The 22,970-nt window shown below is 50.5% G+C and overlaps 3 protein-coding genes across 13 annotated transcripts in view; all 3 read right to left on the reverse strand.

Moving 5' to 3' along the window:
- The window catches only part of HOXC4 (homeobox C4), a 69,975-nt gene that overhangs the window by 11,721 nt on the left and 35,284 nt on the right, over positions 1-22,970 (reverse strand). For 2 of the 8 annotated variants that reach the window (XM_090055989.1, XM_090055987.1), the window contains exons 2-3: positions 1,002-1,033; positions 810-853 (exon numbers count right to left, since the gene is read on the reverse strand). The exons of 1 other annotated variant lie outside the window; for it this stretch is intronic. Coding sequence is in view for 1 of the 7 variants with exons in the window: in XM_090055995.1 (XP_089912121.1) it covers positions 1,002-1,033; positions 7,761-7,780 (52 nt within the window). In the remaining 6 variants the exon portion in view is untranslated. Of the gene's footprint in view, positions 1-809; positions 854-1,001; positions 1,034-7,760; positions 8,240-22,970 lie in introns of those variants that run through there. 5 more of the 8 variants (XM_090055986.1, XM_090055995.1, XM_090055988.1 and 2 more) reach the window with 5 other exon arrangements.
- LOC149860833 (homeobox protein Hox-C5-like) lies at positions 11,523-15,340 on the reverse strand. The gene is made up of 2 exons (XM_090056002.1): positions 12,594-15,340; positions 11,523-11,832 (listed from the first exon to the last, which is right to left on the reverse strand). The coding sequence occupies exons 1-2, from the start codon at positions 13,042-13,044 to the stop codon at positions 11,618-11,620; spliced, it is 666 nt and encodes a 221-aa protein (XP_089912128.1). The 5' UTR covers positions 13,045-15,340; the 3' UTR covers positions 11,523-11,617.
- Positions 16,021-22,970, reverse strand: part of LOC149860834 (homeobox protein Hox-C6-like) — a 42,233-nt gene continuing 35,283 nt past the window's right edge. For 2 of the 4 annotated variants that reach the window (XM_090055999.1, XM_090055998.1), the window contains exons 2-3: positions 17,255-19,163; positions 16,021-16,643 (exon numbers count right to left, since the gene is read on the reverse strand). In XM_090055999.1, the coding sequence (XP_089912125.1) occupies positions 16,306-16,643; positions 17,255-17,654 (738 nt within the window). In that variant the 5' untranslated portion in view covers positions 17,655-19,163 and the 3' untranslated portion in view covers positions 16,021-16,305. Of the gene's footprint in view, positions 16,644-17,254; positions 22,154-22,970 lie in introns of those variants that run through there. The other 2 variants (XM_090055997.1, XM_090056000.1) reach the window with 2 other exon arrangements.

Raw genomic sequence — 22,970 nt, forward strand, 5'->3', positions numbered from 1 at the left:
TGTAAACGCCTCAGCCTCCCGAGCACAGCCGGTGTGACTGTGTGTGCGCGTGGGGCTGCGTGTGCGTGTGCTGCCACCGCTTCTATTTTTATTACGGCGCAGCCTGGTTAGATCACAAATCTAGGTCATTTTGGTAAAGTATGATTTTCTCCCGCTGCACATTATGCATCACAGCCAGCGCAGGGGGGGGAGGACAGCGGAGAAGAGAAATAAAAATAATCTCTGGCTCGCTCTTAATTACAGAAGCGCACCCACCTACATCCAGCGCGGAGCTCTGCACAGAGCGGTGGTAATAGGGGCGCTCCTAAACCCCCTGCGCCCCGAAGCACACCCGTCCTCTGCCTCTACCTGGGCTCTCTTTCGACATAGCCCGGTCCTTATTAGGTCCAATACAGTGAAGAATGGGACGATTAGACCCTCTCCGTGTGTGTGTGTGTGTGTGTCTTGGGTTTTGTGTCTGTGCGTGTCATTCATAAAGGGAGCGATTGGGTGCATTCATCTTCCCAGCCCAGAGATCTGCAGATCCAGGGTCCTGGCTGGAAGCAGATCTGAGCTACACGCATTCCCAGCCTGGCAGGGCAAGTGATCTGTTTAGAAATAAAAACAGCAGGGCAGAGGCATGTTGGGCATATTGGACGATTTCCAGACCGTAGCCCCAGCGGTCTGTCTCCTGGGGGCGGGGGGGGGGGGAGACATTTGGGGGGATGCAAGGAAAAGCAGGGATTTAGCAGCTCTGTGGAATTTACGACCTTAAAGCAGCCCCCCCCTTCACTTCCTGTGATTAGAGACAGATCAAAACGGACACCTACCTGCGTTTACGACTCCCCTCCCTCCTTGTGACAGGAAAAACCTCCTGTAATAAAAGTCTAGTCAGCCATCCCTTTTGTAGAGAGATGAAACAAAAAATCTGGGTAATCACCTCTCGGGAGACTACGGGGGCAGAGGCTTGGCTTTTGTTTGCTTTAAAAAAAATCAAATCCAAATAAAAGAGCATTACTTACTGCTGCCTCTCTCCATTTTGGTAGGGCCAAACCTACAGGAAAGAAAGTTTCGTTTTTTTAAAGGGAGACACAGATCGCCCTGCGCCTCTCCCCACGCGCTTTGCGAAGTGCCGGCTGCACGTGCTGGGGGCGACGGGACGCTCGTGGTACCTGAACTCAAGCCAACGCTAATCCTGCCGGGGACAGAAACACAGGCAAAGGTCACCAGGAGCAGCTTTGCCTTCCCATGTGATTATTTTGTGGAGACTGGAAGGAGAGAAATCTGCCCAGTGCTAGGAGGGCAGCGCGTGACACGGGTGTGCGTGTGCATGTGTGTGCAGGCTCACACGGGCGCAGGAGGGGGAAGGAAGCAAGAGAAGATTGAGCAGGAACTCTGAAGGGGGGGGGAGATATTTCTTCATTTAGATCGAAATCCCTGCTGCCTCCAGCCTCTTCCCCATTTCTTTTGGGCAGGGGAAACAAATGGGGTTTAAAACACCCCCCCCCACACACACACACAGGGTCTGAATTAGTGCAACAATGAAGGGATGTGTCACCCCCCACCTCATTGGAAAGAATCAATGTTTGCCAGCCCTGGCGGGGTAGGAAGGGTGACAGCATTCATATCTGCCACGAAAGAGAGAAATCGCGAGTAAATCCCACCCACCCCCACAGCCACCCCCCACCTCCAAAAATCGATACCTCCGAATTCAACTCGTGGCCGGGAAAACCCAGATCAAAACCTCATTTGATAGAAATGCTCTTTCAGAACTAGATCATAAATCAATAAAATCAATCCATCCCATACAATCTGCATAGACAAGGGACCCCGCAGTCTGCCTCCTACATAAAAGAGGGGAGGAAAAGGGATGCTTAAAAACTCGTCTTTCCACCACAAGGAGAAAAAAAAAAGGGGGGGGGAAGCCAAAATACTGAGATCATCAAACTAAAATTAAGTGAAGTCGACCATGGAAGGGTACCTATTTTAGCTATATTATCATTCCCGCCGTCTCCCAATCCCCCTGCCTCGCCTTCAGTCGCCAGCTGAACGGGTTGTCTTTTAAACGACTTTGATTCCTAACTATTTTCAACGGGTTTTTGGGGTTGGGTTTTGGCTTTTTTTTTTTTTTTTTAAAGGAGAAATTATTAAAAAATGAACCCTTAGAAAAAAACCGTGCTCCCTTCGGAAGGTGCCGAGGAGACGGATAGAAGGGGGAACAGAGTTTTTCTAACAAGCAGCTTTAGAGAAAAATACATTCAAGGTAATTCAAGATATTCAAGATTTTTTTAAAAAAAATTAAAGAACCCGGAGCACAAGAAATGGCAGCGACTTGCCAGCCCCACGCTGGGAGCAGGCTCCGGATCGATAATCGAAGGGGGAGGCAGGCAATGAGGGCTCACACTGGGAGCATGTGTCCAAGTCCCACCAAAACTTCCTTCTTCTGTCAAAGATTTGCAAAAACTCCTAGTCAAAACCTTGCTAACGGGCACCCGGCGCTTTGCTCCGTGCCCTTACCTACTCTACCCTGGGTATCCACTACCCAGGCTCTGAAATACGTCTTTAAATGGCTTGGATTTTTTTTTTTAATGCTGGTGTAGGAGTGGAGCCCAAAGCCATACTGCCCTCTGGATACTGGTTTTTTAAGGGGGGGGGGTGGAACTGCAGAGAATCTGGAAGAGATTCTTTCCTTACTCTCGCCTTCCCAAAGGTTATTTGGAAATACTTAAATCCTGCCCCTGTTATAAGACCTCCCAAACGATCTGTTGGCTTGCATTCAAGGTGGATTGCACCCTGCTTTCCAACTGGATTGCACCCTGCTTTCCAACTGGATCGCATCCTGTGTTCAAGGTGGATTGCACCCTGCTTTCCAACTGGATTGCACCCTGATCAAGGTGGATTGCATCCTGCTTTCAAAGTGGATTGCATTCTGCATTCAAGTTGGATTGCACCCTGCTTTCCAACTGGATTGCATCCTGCATTCAAGTTGGATTGCATCCTGCTTTCAAACTGGATTGCATCCTGCTTTCAAACTGGATTGCATCCTGCATTCAAGGTGGATTGCACCCTGCTTTTCAACTGGATTGCACCCTGACCAAGGTGGATTGCACCCTGCTTTTCAACTGGATTGCACCCTGACCAAGGTGGATTGCACCCTGCTTTTCAACTGGATTGCACCGTGCTTTCCAACTGGATTGCATCCTGCATTCAAGGTGGATTGCACCCTGCTTTTCAACTGGATTGCATCCTGACCAAGGTGGATTGCACCCTGCTTTTCAACCGGATTGCACCCTGCATTGAAGGTGGATTGCATTCTGCTTTCCAGGTGGATTGCATCCCTTCCAGGCGGATTGTATTCTGCATGCAAGGCCGATTGCATCCGGCTTTCAAGGCAGATGGCACATGGTGGCTTCAAGGAATCATACGGCTCTCGGCTGTGTGATAAGACCCGCGATCCTTGTTGGTGTGCAGGGGACAGAAAATGCATGGGGAAGTTACGCGTCCGTCTTAAAACACATGACGGGAAGACAGCAGGTCTTATCCAAGACGAGCGCAGCTGCTGCGGGTGTGCTATCACACGGGGTAAAACATGGGGAGAGGCCACCAACTCAAGGTTGCCCCTCAGGTGCTTCCAGGCGCCACCCTGGAGCTGCTCTGCTCTCCCTCTGCTCTCTCTGGAGGACAAGCACGATTTTCAGGAGCAACGACAACAACCAAAATGCCAGGAGGGGCTGTACTCCCAACATCTTAGTCGCCCAGCTCACGGAGGCGACGTGGACGAGCACGCAGCCCGAGTGCCCGCCGCGGCGCAGGCGCTCGCCACAGTAGGCAGCGTGGCACGGGACCGGCCCGGTGCCAGCCCGCGGGTGGGCACGGCCGAGTCCCGCGAGGTATCCCCTGTCTCTGGCAGAGCCTGGGCTGCATTTATGCTTCAATAAAAAAGCTCTGGCAATGCTACTTCGGGTGACACACCAGGCTCATGCTAACGGAGGGTGTCTGGGTTACCTGGAGAAGGGGTGGGGGGAGGGGAAGGTGACGCATGTCGCCGCAAACTCGTGTGAACGCCACAGGCGCTCCGGCTGCCCCCGAAGTCTTTAATCCCCTTTTGTTTTACTGCCACCAGAGCTGCAGTCCTTGCTCCGGACTGGCTGGACGGGGGGTCACGTGAGGCCTCCCCCACGCATGCTCCCTGCCAGCTTTGACACTTCTCTTGCTGCCCACAAATCTCCTGGGCAAACTTTCCATCTTCCGCGGGTGGGAAGTGTCCGCCAGCCACGGAGGCGTGGAGAGAAAGGATGGCCCGGGCAAGCCTCCAAGAGCTGGCAGCAGGAGCCGGGCGTTCATCATCGCCCCGCCGGCATCCTTGGGTCTGGAGGGACCTCTGTTTAAAAAATGAGGGCAGGAAGGGCCCCGCAGGGATGAAGTGTTGGACCTTCCCCAGATCCATCTTGGAAACAGAAACAAAGCCCAGACTTGCTGCCATCCAGTCGCATCGCTGGATTTATTTGGGTTTCCCCAACTATCCATCCAGCACCTTCCAGCACAGGGGAAGCACAAAGAAACCCTTCTTTCCCTGCCAGCCTGATCCCCGTCCCACCCCCAACAACCCCCCCCCCCAACCCTCTGCCCAATAACACCCTCCCCTTAGGAAGAAACAGCCCGGCCCCTGGAGTGCTCCTCCCTTCCCGGGGCGCAGCACGAGGTGCCGGGGGCTTCCCACGCGTGCTCACGGGCCCCGGGGCAATCGAGATTTAGCGCTGGGATCTGCCGTGCGACCGGCCCGGCAGCGTGGAAGCGCCTCTGGGCAGGCTGGAGCCCATACCACCCCCCTGGGGCTTGTTCTCGGCGGGGGGGGGGGGGACTTTTGCTGTCATGGGGCATCAACCCGCTTTCATGCAGCTGAGGAGCAGGCACCCGTGCTGGGCACCAGGGGGAGGGAGGCTCCCAGGGCCGTCCGGGGGCTGGGGTGGATGGCAAGGAGTTAGGGACCCGCTCGGCCCCTGCCCTCTGTTCTCAGCCCCGGAGCCCCCCCTCGCCAAGGAGCTCTAGACGGGGCAGGATGTTGGCCCAGGGGTGGGAGCAGGGCGGAGCTGCAGCTCTGGCCCCGTGTCCCAGAGCCCTGGGGAAGGGGGGGTGTGCAGGGAGATGAGGGGGTCCCAGCCGGAGCTCTGGCTATGAAGGCAAAGCCTGCCCAGGGCTGGAAGACGCGAGCCCCCAAGGAGATGCAAGCAGGAACCTGTTTCTATCTCCCCCTTCCCACCCCTCAGCACTGACCCTAAGAGGGGGTGAACACGATGGCCCACCCTGCTGCTGGAAGTGTCCACCGGCCCCTATGTCCAGCTGCAGTGTGGGCAGGGCACACGCGCAGGGAATGGGGGCGGGGGGGCACATGGGCGTACAGAGGCTCAAGGAGGAGAGGGGAGTTACACAAACACTGCACACAGGGCGGGGAAGGGGGACACTTCGGTGGGAGGAGAGCTTGGCACACGCGTATGCTGAGCACAGTCCTTGCACACACACACACACACACCCGGGTGAAATCATCCTTGTACACATACGCACACGCGAGACATCGTCTTGGGACACGCGTCTACCCGCAACCGGAGCGCCAGGATCTGTGGGCACCCGCGCGCACACACCCACGTGCACCGTGGTACACTTACGGACGCTGCCTGAAGTCAGCTGGGTCCACGCACACGCACATGCACTCCCGCACGCGAGCACGCACGCGGAGCCAAGTGACGTCGGGGCCTCACACCTGGCCCTGCGTGCGGCGAAATCCGCCCGGGCCACGCGCGCACACGTCATCCCTGTAAGCACCTGAGCACGGGCCAAGTGACGTCATGGGAGTGCACACACCTGCAAGGTGCGCCCACCCCGGGGGGGGGGGGAGGCCGGGATTCACCTGCGGGGAGGCGTCCCGCGGCGCCCCGGCAATCCGGAGTCACTCCGGAGGGAGCCCGCGGGCGGTGTCGGTCTCAGCCAGGGCAGGGACGGGCCCGATCCTGCTCCCTGCCCGGGTGAGGCGGTAACAGAGGGCAAAGCGCCTCCAGGGACCTCGACCCCGGGGGGTCGCTGGCAGTCCTGACCCCAGCCATAACCAGTCGCTTCGCGAGCGGGGTCCCCAACACCATCGAGACCTCGGTGGAGACGCCCGACATCTCTGCACGGGCTGGGGCCTGCGGGGGGGGGGCAGCGATGCTGCAGCCGCCCGCCCAGGGCAGGGCGTGGGGGGTCCCGGGCAACCCTGCCGTCCTCCCTACAGGCTGCCGTCCCGAAGGCCCCCCTCCCCACCGGGTCTTCTTTACCGCCCCCACCCCGCACTCCCTTTGGGGACCCGGATCGGGCCCGTCCCTGCCAGAATCGGGCCCCCCAGCATCTGCAGGGCCAGCACCTGCGCGCCCACCCGGCTCCCGGGGAGAACAATAGGGGGTCTCCATTGTTCTCGCTGGGAGGGGGGGTCTCCATTGTTCTCGCTGGGACCGGCTGGGTGCTGAGAGCCTAGAGCTCTCACTGGGGGTGGGGGCAGGGGGGCTTTGCTTGTGATGGGTGGGGGCAGGGGGGAGGGAATATCTGGCCTTACAGTTTCACCTTTAGCGATGTATTTCCCAGCTGACCCCAAGAAAACCCCCCCTCCCACTACTCCCCCCCCTTCCAGCTATCAGAGCCCCCCTTCCCCTCCGCAGGGTCACGCAGGGGACGCGGGAAGACTCTCGTGGGACCCAAGTGCACCAGAAGCCACGCAGCAGCGCGGGCATGCGGGGGGGGGCGGCACAGGGGATGTGATGTGGAAGCCAAGAGGAAGGGAGCCTGAGCCAGCCCCAGCAGAGTCTGGGGTGAGCATGGTGAGGGGTCCTCTCTCCCAGATGGTTTCCCCCCTCCCCGATCTTTTTTTTCAGTTGAACCCCCGCTCCGTGGCGGCGACACGCGTGATTTGTGCACAGGCCCCGCCTGCCCCACGTTTGCACACCCAGCTCCAGGGGACGTCTCCACCTTCTCAGCAGAGCTCCAGGCAGCGCCTGATCCTGGAGCCCCCAAGGCGGCCTTGCTCCAGACACGCGTGGGGGGCAGCAGGGGCTTTCCCCCCGGGGTGCCAAGGGGCCGGGGGACCCCGAGTCACGGCTGTGGGCCCACTCCAGCGCTAGCTCTGCTCCTGCTGCCTCCCTGGCGCCGGCCTACAGCCAGCCCCCGCTACCCTGCGGACTACACCGCCCCATCACGCACCTGCAGCCCCAGCCCCAGCCCCAGTGCGCATGTCTCTCCCCCCACCCCCCCGGCCACCTCTTCTTTCTGTTTTTTTAAAAGCAAACTCTACCCGTGGAGACCTTCAAAAAACCCAACCCAAGGACTCAAAGCCAAGCCGAAACTTCCTGCTCAGTTTTCAGCTCGGGGTGGAAGCTGCCTTTAAGGGCTTTATTGTCTCTGTAGTGAGCTGGGGGGGGGGGGATCTCTGCTTCAGCTGTGATGTACAGACCTCACCGGCCTTATCTCTCGTTCACAAGCCCTGAGGATGGGCTGGGGGGTGGATCTGATATTCCTCCCTGATAAGGCTTCTGCTCCTCTGCTAGCCCTCTGGACTCCTTCCAACCTGCACACAGCCCTGCCTGCCACACAGCAAAAAAAACCCCAACCCCCCCCCCCAAAAAAAAACCAGACCCCTCCCTCCCAACACTACCCGAAGCCCTCCAGGGAAGGCAGCCCCAAAGCACCCCTTTCCGTCCGCTCCAGGGCCCGGATTTCAAGACTCAGCGAGCGAGAAGTGGGGGAAAAAACGAACTTACTGAGATCGCTTGGGATCCATTTGGGGAGCTGTACCTTCACTCCCAGCAGCTTGAAACGTCGTAATCCACACTAAATGCCTTGTCCCACTGTCCCAGGATTAAACAGCTCTAGCAGCTGCGATGGTGGACAGTTAAGATTATATATGATGTAAATATATTGTGGGTTTGTCAGCTCCCCCAAACCATAAAACTTAGTTTAATGACATCACGTGCTCTCCGAGAGCCATTCAGGGCTTTTGCTTAAGGCTATCCACATAAATAACCTTCAAAAGTTTTAAACTACTAAATTCACATAGAAGCCATGAGTATTTCTCCTAATGTTCTCATGTTTCTCAGTGAAACTAAAAGCCTTTTGCTCCCTCCCCCCCAAAAAATGTGCTGGATTTTTTTTTTTTAAAAGAAATAATATGGAACTTGAGTGTGTTTGTTTTTTTGGGCCATTTTAAGTTCACCCTGTGTTGACACGGATGACAGGGAAAGGTAAGTAATTTCTTATTTCCTTCTTGGGGTTTGCAAACGTCTTTGGGCAGGGCTGGACACAGCAAACAGGGAAATAGGTAGCAAAAAAAGTTCTCCAGGCAGCAACCATAATCACCCAGGAGAGAGGGAGGCAGAGAGAAAGAGAGAGACAATCGGTCCTGAAAAAAATTACTCTTTAAGAAAGACAGTGGTGAGGGGTTTGAAAGAGATCCATGTGGCTTTTTTTTTTTTCTCCTGGAAAGACAGAGTAAACGAATAATTAATCATAAGTAACTACACTGCTGCTTCGCATTATGGTAATGAAAAAAAAAAAAGTTTGAAGCTTTCTGTATTAGGGTTTGCACTCCCTTCTCCCCCAGCAGAGAAAAGCACAGTGGGTCTGATTCTGTTAACTCTTAGCTGTCAACTCTCATTTTGCCTTGACAGCTTGCGGATTCAAGGAAGGGAGGGGGAAAAAAAAGCCAAGAGATTGCTAAGGAGTAAAAATACAGTGCGGAAGGGGAAAGTGGAAGGGAATCGAGCCGAGCTACCAGGATACGCCAAGTTATTTGGTGTGCTTGAGCAATCACACAATGGATTTACGCAGCATGGGTTAAAAATAAAAACCTAAAAAGGAAATGATTGGAGCGGTTATAGGTCTCTATTATCCTATTTGAAATTACCCAAGGCCCACATAGTCCGCGACCACAACGTTAAGCAAAAACTGATCCAGGCAGGCAGCAATGTATACACCCAGCTTTGCTTTGCTTTGCAGTATTTCACTCCCCTGGATGTAAACCTGACAGTGCAGACAGAAAAAAAGGGGGGGATTTTCAAGTCTTGACAGTAAAATTAAATGCCAGAGTCTCTCTGCCAGCATTATTTGATACTTGTAACTAATCCCCACCACCCCCCAAAAAATCCAATCACCACAATAAAAGCGTACGAGCAGAGGTAACATCAGACCAGCACGTTGAATACAGAGCCACCAAATTTGAAGACGCGGTGCTAATTGTACCCTTAAAAGACTTGCAGGGCAGCCAGTAAAAGAAACTTTTGTTTCCAGGTTCAGGAAATGGATCCATTGTTTGAAATGTGTAAAGGAAATACTATAAAGTTTTATTGAGCCATTGGCTTCTTCAAGCGTTTGTTTCTACTGTAAATAGCTCTCGAGACGTGTAGGGAATGGCCTTCGGAGGGTGTGTGTTTGGGGGTGGACGGCTATACGCGCAGGTAGACGTGCAGGCGCACATGCGGCCACGCGTGCATTTAGGTGCAGGTAGGCATGGGTGTGTGTCTCCTTTAGGTGCAGGTAGGCATGGGTGTGTGTCTCCTTTAGGTGCAGGTAGGCATGGGTGCGTGCCTCTGTTTGCAAATGAGCGTGTGCCAGGATGCGTGTGTCTCTCGCTTTGCATGTGCCATAGACAAATATAGCCCCACACACCTATGTAAAAACCTGCATATACACCCCCCTCACACAGACACACACACACATACAGACACAAACCAGCCCCCCAGCAGTACCATCTGTCCTATGTGAGGCCCATCACTCCAAGCAAGAGGGTTTTAGGGGGCTGTCCTCAAAGTGGGGCGGGGGGGAGCAGGGAGCAAAGTATCGGGGTTTTGGCAGTCCGTCCTCCCAACCCCACCCCAGCAAACGCTCCCCTTCCTCCCCAGCCCCGCGGTGCCCTTCTGCAAGCTCAAGGCACCTTCCACAAAGAGCTTCCCCCCGCTAGCACTGCGGGTGAAATCCTGACCTCTCGAAGTGGGTCCTACTTCCCCAGGATTTCCTTGGGAACCTCTCTTCCAGCAAATATGGGCTTCACTTTGTGCCTACCCATGCCGGGACCAGCTTGGTCGCTGGGACAGGAGCCCTGCAATGACTCCGACTCCCGGGCTCCCATGGAGATCACCTGCGCTTTGCTTAGGGCGCTTCACGTTGGTCCAAGAGCATGGGGACTTTGCAAGGTGGCTGCTTTGGGGAGGCTTTTCTGAGCTCCAGCCCTGGTTCATGTCACCTGCCGGCTCAGGGCAAGGGAGCTGAAGTCTCTCTGAGGGCTCAGCTGAAGACAGAGATGACTTATGCTTTGTATATTGGCCGCACTCATAGGCCTAACTCCTCAGATACTTAGCCAGCCAGAGCACCCTCCATGCCTGCCCACCTCTCTCCGGGTGGCCAAGGGGGACAGACTGGTGTGGGGGAAAGGACGCCTCTCTCTCGGCACGGCAACCTTGTGCATTATTTCGCGTTTATTCAATATGACAAAATATAAGTTCCATGGTCTTTCACATATGAAACCGCAACCAATAAATATACGGAGTACAGTCTTGCAAAAAAAAAAACCCAACCAAACAATAAAAAAAACCCAACATAAAAAGAAAGGTTACTAAAATGGACTACATTTAAACAAAGATGTACAAACGTGTTGTTTCTTTTTATATATATATATATATATATATATGTTTAGCATTTAGCTAATCGACATGAATGACGGCAACAAATAAATACACGATAATATTAGGTCCAGAGAATTCTCTTTCTCTGAATTATTCTTCCCCCTCCACGTGCTTCTGCGTAGAGGTTTCGGGGTGGATTATTTCATAGTCCATTCAGGTCTTTACATATGTAAATAATCATAATTGGGCGGGGGGAAGCTTAAGTCCAAGCAAAAACAAACAACCCCCCCCCCTTTTTTTTCCAAAAATAAAACCTCCTCTCAGAGTATTTGCCCTGGCTGAGGAGAAGTGCATGGAGGAGGGAAGCCATGGACAGAGTCAGTCCACGATAAAGGTAAACATTTCCTGTTTGGACTTCAGAAAGGAAAAGTGAAGATGTCACAAGGTCCTTTATGTAGCTAGAGCTCAAGTAGACAGACGTGGACTCACACACAGTGACACGGATCCCGGATCCCAGACGGTTAAGCCGATACTATGGAAAGATCCTGTGACTTGAGACAACTTACTTTGCGATGAGGACTTTTCCTCTCCCATCCCAGACATCTTATGGATGTTATTCCTATGAGCACGGTTATTTCGGACTGGATAAAATAGGACCCCATTCACGCTACGGATCTTTTTTTTTTTTGAGCAATATTATTATTATTATTATTGTTATTATTCCCCCAAAACGGACATTGAAGAGACAATCTAAAGAGCTATACACTAAATTCTGCAGGAAGCTAACAGCAGGTTTTTTGCATACTAATAAGAGAACTCCTTTGTCTGATGGATTTGTGGGAGTATGTAACACAGTCCATTCAGCAACAAACTCCCTCCCCCCACCCCCACCCACCCCCCAAAAAAGCAAAATAAAAGGATAGGAAAGTTTTCTTAAGGGAGGATGCAACCAAACTAGGGGAGATATTTTTGACACTTCATTTGGAGAGTCGCCTTCCTACTTAAAGAGACTCTTTGCTTTTCAATTTGGAATCTTTCTTCCACTTCATCCTCCTGTTTTGAAACCAGATTTTGATTTGTCTTTCATTTAAGCATAAGTTGTTGGCAATCTCAATGCGCCTCCGGCGTGTGAGATATCTGTTAAAATGAAATTCTTTCTCTAGTTCCAGAGTTTGGTAGCGAGTATAGCTGGTCCTGGACCGTTTGCCATCTGTTTCTGGAAAATAAAAGACACCACATGAAAAGCCAAAACAATCCTGCGTTGGGTTTTTTTTCCCCCCCCTCTCCCCCTTCCTTCTCTCTTAATTATAATAAAACCACAGACTCGAAATAAGTTGTGCCCAGAGCACTGGTAGTTGTAAACCAGCTCGAGAGGGGAGACAGAGGTCATCGGGAAAAATTCTCAGTTTATGAACACCTTGAGACTAAAGGGCTTCCCCCCCCCCAGCCCCCTTTTTTTTTGGCTTCCCCCAAAAACATCAAACGCAGGGAGATGAGTGAGAACTGAGCCTAGTCCCTTGTTAAACAATAAGAAAGTGCACCAAAGAGGGCAATCTGTGTCTATGGGGGCTGAATTTCTTCTCCTGGGAAGGTGGAAATATAATACCTCTGTGTATGGGCGGGAGAAATTTTCCCTATTTTTTTTTTTTTTTTTGGTCTGTGTGTGTCATGTTTTTTTTAAAGATAGCCCTACAAGAACGTGTGTATCTCGAGTTATTTTTAACCCCCCACCAAAAAAAAAAAAAAAGAAAAAAAAAAGGAATATTGCCTTTTATACACGTTTTGTTTCTATGGTCCAATTATGCTGTCATAAATTTGGACGTATATAGCCTCTAAGCCTTTTAGTGGACAGTTTTACGAGCAATTGATGCCTTGGTCGTAAAATTTACGACCTCAGGTTTTTTTTATTATTTGCCCCGTATGGCCTATAAAACCAAAGCAAATCCTGTGAAACAAAATCAAGAAGTGAAAGTTTACCATGGCTCATGTGTAGTTTGGTCATCCACGGGTATATTTGTGGTGGTGGCTGTTGCTGCTGTCGTTGTGGTCCTTCTTGTTGTGTTCCCTGCACCGGCTCAATTTTGATTTCGCCAGTGCTCTTAGATCTATCTTCCAGCGCCGTGTTACCAGCCTTCTGACTGTAGATCCCTGGATTTAGTGGAGTCTGGTCGTCTCTGGCTAAAGAGTGCCCTGAAGAACCCATAACTGTGCAGGAAGGTCGATCGGGGTTAGATCTAGGGGTTGAAGACATGTCCAAACCGTTGGAGGAGCCAGAGGATGGGAATGTGATGCTTAGATCCAGCCCACTGTAGCAATACCTGGATGACTGCATCTCAGACACAGATCCATAATTCCCATAACTTGGCATAGAATAGGCAGGAACATTTTGGCTTTGCTTATAGAAGGAGTTGGCTACGTAAGAACTCATGGCGGGTGCTTTGCACCCTTTTTTGATTACCCTTGATTTGTGGCACTTTGAAGTTGAGGGGGGTTTTTGTTCTCGAAAGTGCAGAATTTATAGGTGGGGATTCTTCTTTCTTTATTCTCTGCGCGCTGCCCAAATATGGGATGTTTAAATAGAGTCACGTGACTCGGTTGGCCAGTCATAAATTTGGCTTGATGACCCCGGGAGTTATTGATGGGAGCCTGCGAAACGGATCTGATCTGTTGGCAGCGGCGGGCGGCAGGCCCCGGAGCGCGCGCCGAGACGGCGAGGCTGCAGCGTCACCTGGTGCCAGGCCCGGGGTACAGCGGCTCCCGGGCCTGGGGGGGGGCGGGGGGGCAGCGCCTGCCACAGCCAGGCGCCCGTCCCCTTCTCCCCAGGCAGGCCCCGCGGGGCTCGGGCATGCCAGAGACCCGCAGCCGGGCCCGGGCGTCTTGGGGTGGCACGGGGGGCTCGGGAGCCCCGGGCACCCCCCCCCCGGCCCGTCTCTCCTCTTGGAGCGTGCACAGCAACCCCCGCGCGTGTGTGTGCGCGCACGGGTGTGCACTCACACACACGCCCCGGTCATTGCACGTGGGAGAGGGTTGAGGTTTGTGCGTGTGGGGTTTTTTAATGTTTAATGCCCGACTTGGGGAACTTTCTGGGTTTTTTCCCGCTGCCTCCATCCCCTGCTGCGGCGGTGTGATGCGTGCCCTGCCTGGCCGACGCACCGGATCCGAGCGCGGCTCTGGGTGGATGTGGGATCTTGCTGGGCGCGCCTCTTTTTTTTTAGGGAATCACCTAACTTCCCGGGGTGCAGACGTGGAGCACACCCACGCTGTACCCACCCGCTTCTGTGCATGCGTGTGTACGTGTGTGCTGGTTTGCACTGCTCCCCTGCGCGTGTATCACTGGAGGGGAAACAAATAAAGTTACCTCCCCATAAATATTGCATGGCTTTTATCAGCGGGGTAGGTGGGGGGGGGGGACGGGGACGACAAGGGCTCTGAAGTATTAAGCACGGGCTGTTTCTGTCATGTAGCTACAGTAATGTGCCACAGTTTACAGTCTCTATTACCTTTGCCGCCTGCAATTTATGGCTTGCAAAAGGATGCCTACCTCGGGGTGGAGGAGCAAGATCCCCTGCAAAGGGAGCTGGGTGCAATCCCGGCAGGGGAAGCCGAGTTTGCTCCCCCGCTTTCCCCCTTTTGCAAGCCTGGAGGGAGCAGAGAGAGCAGTGGTCACCCCAGCACCTCTTTCGGGGCGCGCTGCTGCGGGCTCCGGAGAGGATCTTCTAGTGCAAAGGCTCCGTCCCTCTGTACCATCCTACCCATGGATTACAGGCTATGTAGGCGCCTTATACATACACACAGATATATGGCTATTCCTGTATACTTATATACATATATATATATATATATATATATATATAACCCATTTTCCCCCCTACTGAAATTCAAAGCAGCAGTTTGCTTCTTTCTCTCTGCTTTCCTCAAGCCTCCAGGTTTTTGCACACATCTGCACCCTGAGACACAATTATTCCCGGCTTTGGGGCGTTGATTTTTTTTTTTTTAACCGTCTCTTTGCTCGCTTTTTCCTCCGCCGACGAGCACGAGAGACAGAGAGGGGGGAAATAAGCCAAGGATGGGACTGGAAGACTTCCCTGGGCTTCTCTCTCTCTTTTGCTTTTTTTCTTTTTTTTATGAATATTATTTGGGGGAATGAGAGGGGAGGTTTGGGGGGGTTTGTTTCCAGTCGAGGAGCGTTGGCAGGGGGGGTCCAGGAAAGCTGCCTGGAGCATTTCCGAATAACGTAGCATAGAAAATGACCGTCTCGCTGCTAAAAGCCTCAGTCCTGGATACAGCCTCGAGGATCCATGGCAGCCTCCGGTACACAGAATATAAGTCCTCCATACACTACACCCCGCCCTTCCTTTTTCGCCTAGCCAGGTTAGGGTCTCAATAAGTCTAGAGAAATGGGCAACCGCTGCAAGCTGGGTGCCCACCAGCCTTGCCCCAAAAGCGCTTCTTGAGCCCTACAGACGTCCATCTTTTTTCAGTCGTTGGACCTGCGGGTTTTTTTGCTGGGTTTTGCTTTGTTTTTGACTGGCGAGGACTGCAATTAAAAATAAAAATCCTCTGGGAACTTTGGACGTGCATTTTTTTTTTAAAGCAAGAAGCGGGTAGACGCGTGGCTCCATGGGGATAACACGGCAGCGAGAGGCAAACAAGGAGACGAGGCAACATATATTTGTGTGTATTCTCCCTTCCTTTTTGGCATAGGCTGGGGCTGGGAGAAGTCTGCAGGATGGGGAAGCGGTGGGGGGGGGACTAAAAGGATACGACTTCTAGGGACAACACAGAGGGGAGAAGTGAACTTTCCCCCAGGGTGTTTCCAGTGGGGCAGGCTGCGACTGAATCTCAGAGGCCACTCTCTAAACTTTAAAAATAATATTCAGTTTTATTAAATACTCAACAATAGTCCTCTGACATGACTTTTATACATGAGAGAGTGTAACACAAGGCTTTTCTTCTTCTTCTTCTACTGCTAGAGAACGCCATTCACGGTATACTGCTGAACATTACAGTGCTAAACATAAATATAAATACAGAGACCACAAATACAGCTAAAAATATTCACACCGAAACTGTCACAGTTTGTAGTATGCAGTGATGACCCCGGGGTATTGTCTAAATACAAGTAGGTTACTCTTGCAAATGCTATATTTACGTGGAAAGAGGGGGCTTTCTTCTGCAGGGGAGGAAACCCATGGAGGAGGGCTGGCTGGGCTGGGTTGAATTTTTGGAGGATAATTCTCACCCGACTGCATAGAGTCCATCTTTACAAGAGCCACCCACCACAACAGGGGAAGACGTTGCTTTTTCTTTTTCTTTTCTTTTTTTTTTTTTTTAACCAGGGTGTTGCTTTAAACACAGTCCTTATTCAAAGTTAGATAAATAGGCAAGTGTGTGTGTATGTATATGTGTGTGTGTGTGTGTGTGTGTGAGGAGGAGGAGGGGGATTGAGGGGAACATAAAAGGGACTGTGGAGCAAGTTATGAACTGTATATACTGAGAGGGGGGAGTGGGGGAGGGTGTATTTTAATTTCCACATTTGGCTTCTTTTTTTTTTCCCCCCTTTTTTTTAATGGAGCCAAACATATAAATTGTGCCGGTGATAAACATAGCGTGTGTGGGGGGCAGGGCTGGAGGGAAAGGAGGGGTGTGGGGAGAAAAAGAGAAGGGGGGGATGTGGAGCCGTCAATTTTCACTCCTTTTGCTTTTCCTCCTCTGTCTCTTCTCGCTTCTCCTCCTTGGCACCCAGGCTCTCCGCAGCCGCCCCCGAGCCCCCGCCTCCCGCAGACAGCGAGGAACTCAAGTTACTTTCTTTTTTCCATTTCATCCTCCTGTTCTGGAACCAGATCTTGATCTGACGCTCCGTTAGGCAAAGTGCATTGGCGATCTCGATCCGCCTCCGTCTTGTCAAGTAGCGATTGAAGTGGAATTCCTTCTCCAGCTCCAGGGTCTGGTAACGGGAGTAGATCTGGCGACCCCTCCTGCGGTCCGCTCCATAGCCGACCCCTACGGATTCAGAGACAAACCAAACTAAGAGCCATTAGTGAAGACCCAGGCAGGGGTCTCCAGCTCCCCTTCTCTCCCCCCCACTTCCTCCAGGCTGAGCACACTCCGCCTCTGCAAACGCTTGCCTTTATTTCCCCCCCCAAACTTATCCCCCCCAAAAATCTAATTAGTTTTTTTTTTCTCTCTACAGGGCTTTAATTACTAGAAATAAACCCTTCCCCTCCTGTACTGGCAAGACAATTTCATAACCCGCCCCCCCCCCACTTTAGAAATCTGTCAAGGAGGGGTTGGGAGCTTTTAGCTTCCCCCCTCCTTGCCCATAAACCCGCACTTCCTCACCTCTCATTAAAACTTATCTCACCCTAGTAATATTTTGTACTTAACTCCAAAGCAGAGCCCACTGCACTTTATTATAGATATTTTACACTCTCGAAGTCTTTTAATTAGAAAGAGCATAACAAGCCATATTTGCCTGAAACAACTTAACAAATAAAAGGCCTGTAGCGGCAACTGTGAAGGAGCTATATTATTGTTTTTATGGGGCCATAAAAAGTAGCTGAGCCTGTTCTGCTGGGGAGACGGTCGTAAAGATGGTTCAGTTTATTTAATTTATATCTCCGAGCTGTAAAACTTACCACTGTGGGAGTTCATGCGCTGCATCCATGGATATATTTGAATGCTAGTTTTTTGTTCTTGCGAAGTGTTTCTGTTTTGGTCACTGGTAAAATCCTGTGCAATTGAAGTCTGTGTATTGTGTCCCATTGAATTCTGTCTGCAGCTAGAAAGCATGTCTTTTTCTTGGTAAAAGGCATTAGATCCATAGTCATAGGGTCCTCGGCTTGAGCTAAACACAACATTATCTTGCGGTGAATAAAAAGGAGAAGAATAAATCCGGTTTTGAGCTACGGCTGCTCCATAAGTAGAAAAATGCCTGACGGGATCATATGCAGTCGAATTGAGAGCTACATTGGGCAGGACCTCTTGCCCACTGGTGAGATGGCAAGACAACGATGGGTTTGTGAAATAGGAATTCATATCTTCCTCTACACCTGGCTGTATGATTTCTTTAATATTTATTTCTGTCTCCAGTTTGTAGCCTGAACTAGATTGTTATAGGGAAGGCTCTACTCCAGGACAGACAAAATGACAAAGTCAGCTGACCCAATTGGAGCCAATAGGAAGCTAGATGTCAAGAAAGGGAAAAATTGCTTTTGCTTCTGTTGATTCCCCAGTTGAAACTAAGTATGCATTGAAAGTAAGTCTTGAAATTCTAAATATAAGGTGGTTTGGGGAGGGGGAGCAAGGGTGAGGGGCTGCAGGGGAGGGGGAGGGCAGTTTGGCAAAAAAAAAAAAAGCCTAAATTCAATTTGAAATTTCACAGCCAGATCTAACTTTTTCCCTCCTCTCTTTCCCTCCGTTTTTTTTAAAATGGACACTGTGCTTTAGCACCACGGTCTTTTTTTTTTTTATTTTAATGTTTTCTTAATATCTGGTAACAAAACAGCCCAGCATTCAAAGTAATAAATCACAGATGTCCACAGAATATTAAGCTATAAATTCTCTTCGTTTTTTTTTCTCTCCTCTCCTCTTCTTCTTTTCACGTCGCACTGGTCAATATGAGGGAATCAAATGGTTGTGCTCTTTGGGAGAAAATATGACAGAAAGAGGGAACAAAACATGGCGACTGCTGAATGGATAGTGTGTCCTGTAGAGAATTCAAGGTGTTGGGGAGAAAAACTGGGGGAAAAAGAGAGCAAATCTTCCGAGCAACTCACGTTTAACCCCAAAGTTGAGGCTTTCCTTTAGGGCTCTTGGATATTTCTGTCTCCAATAGTCCCCTGACCATTTGGTCCTGCCAGGGTGTACATCTTCCACAATAACTACAGCCCCAAAATAGTAGCTGCTTCTATTTGTAATTTTTAGTTGATTGGAAACTCTTGGGCGAGGGCAACACCTCGTGTTTACGTTTGCAGAAATTTATGAGTCCAGATATTTACAGCTGGCGAAGACATTTCCATGGCAAATATTTAGTTAGATTAAAGAGAAGATGATAATATCTCTGCTCCTGGTGCCTTGCACCTCGCCCTAATTGAAATGAAGACAGCTAATCTAATTTTAATTTCAATCTCGAGCCATAAATTGCTTCTTAAATGTAACACATACCTGCTGATCTGTAAATATTGCGAGGTAGCTTCATCACGCTGGTGGCTTGCTATTTAAAAAAAAATCACTTATGGCAAGGGAAAGTCTGGCCTCTTTTTTTTTTTTTTCCTTCTTCTTTTTCTTCCTTCGGGTGCACATTTGATTTGAAAATTTAGGACTGGTGGCAGAGTGCTCTGGTGTGATGCAGGGCTGAGAGGGGGCATGGTGAAATCCGAACATGTGCATGTGTTTCCTTGCTATTAATCAATACCCTTAATTCCTTCTTAGCGATGTATCTCTAAAAAGATTTTAGTTGACAAAGAAGGGTGGGGGAGCTATATTTTTCCCCCTAGCTATAACAGGAACCCGGATGCGAGAGCATTTTATGATCTTTTTTCCTCTCTGTAACAAAGCAAAGTAATCAATGGTAGCAATAAAGCCATAAAGGAGGCTACAACTGAAAAAAAAAGCGCATGTATTCATCTTCTATAACATTAAGGCTTCCCCTGAGTGCCACTAGGAAAAAAAAAAATAAAGTTTCTAACCAAAAAAAAAAAAAAAAGGCAGATCGGTGCTAGTACGCATCACGTTATTTAGCATATGTACCTTGTTAGTCTTGTTCCAGGGATCCCACCCTACTGAGCTCAACTTGTAGGCAACCTCGTGGAGATATCACAATAATACACAGAGGGAAGATTGACTGGAGTTTACTTTCCTCTGGGTTTCCTTCTGCTTCTCCTATTTCTCCAGGCATTGGACGTGTTATACCCGGGGATTTGGGGGACCCAAACAAACAAGCAAAGCGCTCCCCCTCGCAAATACCCTCCCTGGCCAGCCACCCATGCAGATGCCCGAGGACACATGTATGTGCCCTAGATCATGTGTGTGGGGATGCGTGTTGCCTGTGTGTACGCATCCTCCCTGCACACACTTAAAAGCGTGGTTACTTTGGAAACCAGCGATATATCCAGGAGGTATGAAAATGTTGCAGTGGGCAGGAGATGGGCTGGCTGGCTGGCCAGGAAGACTCTTTGCTTCTGGGTCTGTTGCTTGCTTTTTAGGTACCCCTTCTCATCCCCCGCAATGTGGGGAGTGCAAGTAGCATCAGCTCCTGCAGATGCAGAGTGTAGGAGCCTGCCCGGGGCTGGTTCACGTGGGGTGTTTCACCTATGGAAGCACAGTGAGAACAGTCCCAGCCTAGGCAAAGTTTGGGGGGAAAGTCGTGTCTTGGGTGGGATGATTTTGTTTTGTCGTGTTTTGGTCTAGGTGCTCAGGGGGGCTCTGGCAGTGGAGAATTGTGTGATAACCGTGTGACTAGGAGTCGAGAAAGTTAAGTGTTTTATTACTTCTGTAAACAGAGGGCAAGTCTTAAAAGTCTGGTGGATTTATAGTGAACAGAATCCAGCTGCCGTAAAGAAACTTAAAATAGGACCCTTTTCCTCCTGGAAATCTGAGTTCTTGGGAGGAAAAGCCTGTAGCAGAATTAGATGGCGTTTCCCTGCTTGCGCCTCTCCTCTGAGCACATTTAATGCCCTGGATATTTCTCCCATTGATTTTGTTTTAAAAAGAGTATTGGGATTTCTAGAAAGCTTTTCATCAAGGTATTTCACTCCCAAAGGGTTTTTTTTTTTTCTCTCTCACCCCCCCTCCCTTGAAAACGTGCACAGGGAAATATCCAGGGCGCTTTCTGGTTAAATTGGTCTGCAAACAATTATGTAAACTCATCAGCAGAAGCAAGAACAGATGTTTTATTAAAACTGCTACACAGCAGTGAAAATATGCGCTGCTCCTGGAGTAGTTCTTTAATAGCAGTTGCTCTTTGTTCTCAGAAATAAAGAGCTCACAGAAATCCGAAATAACATTCACCACTCATATGCCATATTCCTCTTTTTTTTCCCTCCCCCTCTCCCTTCCCCAGTCTGATGTTCACAGGAGAAATATATCACAGGAGAAGCCTCCCAACACACACACGTATATATGTGTGTGTGTATGTGTGTATATATATATATATATATATATGTATGTGCATATGTATACATGTATACCCACACACATGCACACCTACACACGCGCACACGCATATATGGATGTGTGTGTGTGTTTGTGTGTGTGTGTGTTGGAATTTTTTCCTCCTGCCCCCCCACAACCCCCTTTCTCTCCCCCACCTATAATTAGCGAATTGATGAACTGGTTTAGGAAAAAAAAAGGCTTCAAAAATGCAAGCCCAACACATGTGTTTTCTATCCCCAGTAATTACTGAAAGGAAACAAACCCAAATCAGCACCGCCCCACACCCCCTTTCCTCCACCCCCCTTCCCCTTTTCCCAAACAGCCCCAAAAGCCTTAATAAAATTGCTACTGTCCGGCTCGGATGCTCAATGCCAATTCAGACGCCTGCTTATTTGTTGGAGGAAGGGAAGGGGGTGAAGTTGTTGGTGGCAGCTGGCGGAGCCTGCTAAAACAACTGCAGGGCAAAGCCCCCCGCCTCCTGGGAGCCCGGGCATCTTGCCTAGGTGCGGAGGCAGGTTGGCCGGGGGTGCTTTTCCCACGCAGAAAACCCCAAGTAGGGGCGAAGTGCCTTGCCTCCAGTGGAAATTAAGATGAGCTCCTGGGGGGTCGGGGGGAAAGGGGCTGATACCCGGAATCCACAGATCAGGATTGCGCCCGGGTGTGTGACTGCGTGTGCACAAACCCGGGGTATATTTTAAAAACACCTCCAGGCTCCGGGTGTATCCTATGTGCCTCCGGGTGGCGTGTACACTGGTCTGGGGGGGGGAAGAGCGGCTAGAAAGCGTATATAAAGGTGTGTCTGTGTATACGCAACCTTGAGCTGCGCAGTCTTCGACACAGAGGCGTGTAGAACACGCGTGTGCACACCCGTGCAGCTGCATATGCACACTTCCACATGCTCGGAGATGTACACACGGGCACGCGTGCATACATGGCTGGTCTTCTCCATGCAGCCCTCGAGTAACACCGTTAAATACCCGGAGGCTGGTGGAAGTGATGCTATGGCACGACTTCCTCGTTTCATCTGAGCTCACCTTCTACGTGTTATCTCGGCCTGGGGGGGGGGGGTGGAAAAGATCTTGGCATTTATTAGGCACGTGAGTTCCTGCCTGGTAATTATTTAGCCGGGGCTAAATTTATTCCAGCTCTTTCCGGCAAGGCTGGCCTCATCAAATATTGCTTTGACACTAAATAACCCTTTCCGAAAAGCCCCACAAAGCCAAACAACAACAACAACAAAAAAGCCCCATCAAAGTATCTGAAGATGCTTCGGCTCCGCTGCTACCCGGGCCGCTGCTTCCCAGCCAGTGAGCTGCATTGTTTGCTGTTGCTTCTTCCCTCATCTCTATTGCAGTAATTACAGTCCAGGAGCCTGGCAGCTTCTGATTAAAAAGAGAGAGAGGAAGAGAGAGAGGGGGGAGAGATGAAATCTCTCTTTCCACTGTGTACTTTTCTGCCCAGCGATTGATGGACTGTTTACACTCTCGCCCGGCGCTGCAGACAGATAGTTTTTTGCAAGGGAACAGCTATTTGGGAGGTTTATTTGCCAATTAAAGGCATCGCCTTGCCAAAGATGTGCAGATCAATAATTAGCAATAATAGCTATTTCTCTCTCTCTCTCTCTCTCCCCCCTCCTCCCCACGTCCCTTTTTCATATCTTTCCTCGAAGACCATTTTTTAAAAATGAAATACCCGCCATTCCTGCAGTCTCCATGCCAGTGTCTGCAATATCCCCTTGCTCCATCAAGACAATATTTGCCACCGAGCCTGTTGGAAGCTCTGTGCAATGAGCTGGACCGTTCATTTCTACTCTCCAGCCCCCAACCCTCCTATCGATCCCGTTGTGAGGCGGAAGAAAACAGATTTTAACTTGCATTTCGCTTTTTTTTTCCTCTTCTTTTTTTTTTTTTTGCACGCCAAACTCCTTCGTGTCGCCCCACCTCCCAGCCACCCCGTCAAAAAAAACCCCGCAAATACTCCCTTTTTTTCCTTCCCCAACTAACCAAAAATAATAGCTCCAAAATACCAAAGAGAGCCTGGTTTTCTCATCGCTTGCAAAGAACATTCTTCAGGCCTGGAAACATTTCCAGAAGGGGGAAAGGAAAAAAAAAAGACTGAATTCTGGAAACTGTCAAAACACATGTCTCATAAACAGGAAGAAGTGAGGTGTGGGGTGAAGGAGAAATTCATCTAGCCCCT

Source organism: Crocodylus siamensis, chromosome 6 (genome assembly GCF_052110815.1).
Source record: "Crocodylus siamensis isolate JL-2025a chromosome 6, ASM5211081v1, whole genome shotgun sequence".
In the NCBI taxonomy this organism is placed as follows: Eukaryota; Metazoa; Chordata; order Crocodylia; family Crocodylidae; genus Crocodylus; species Crocodylus siamensis.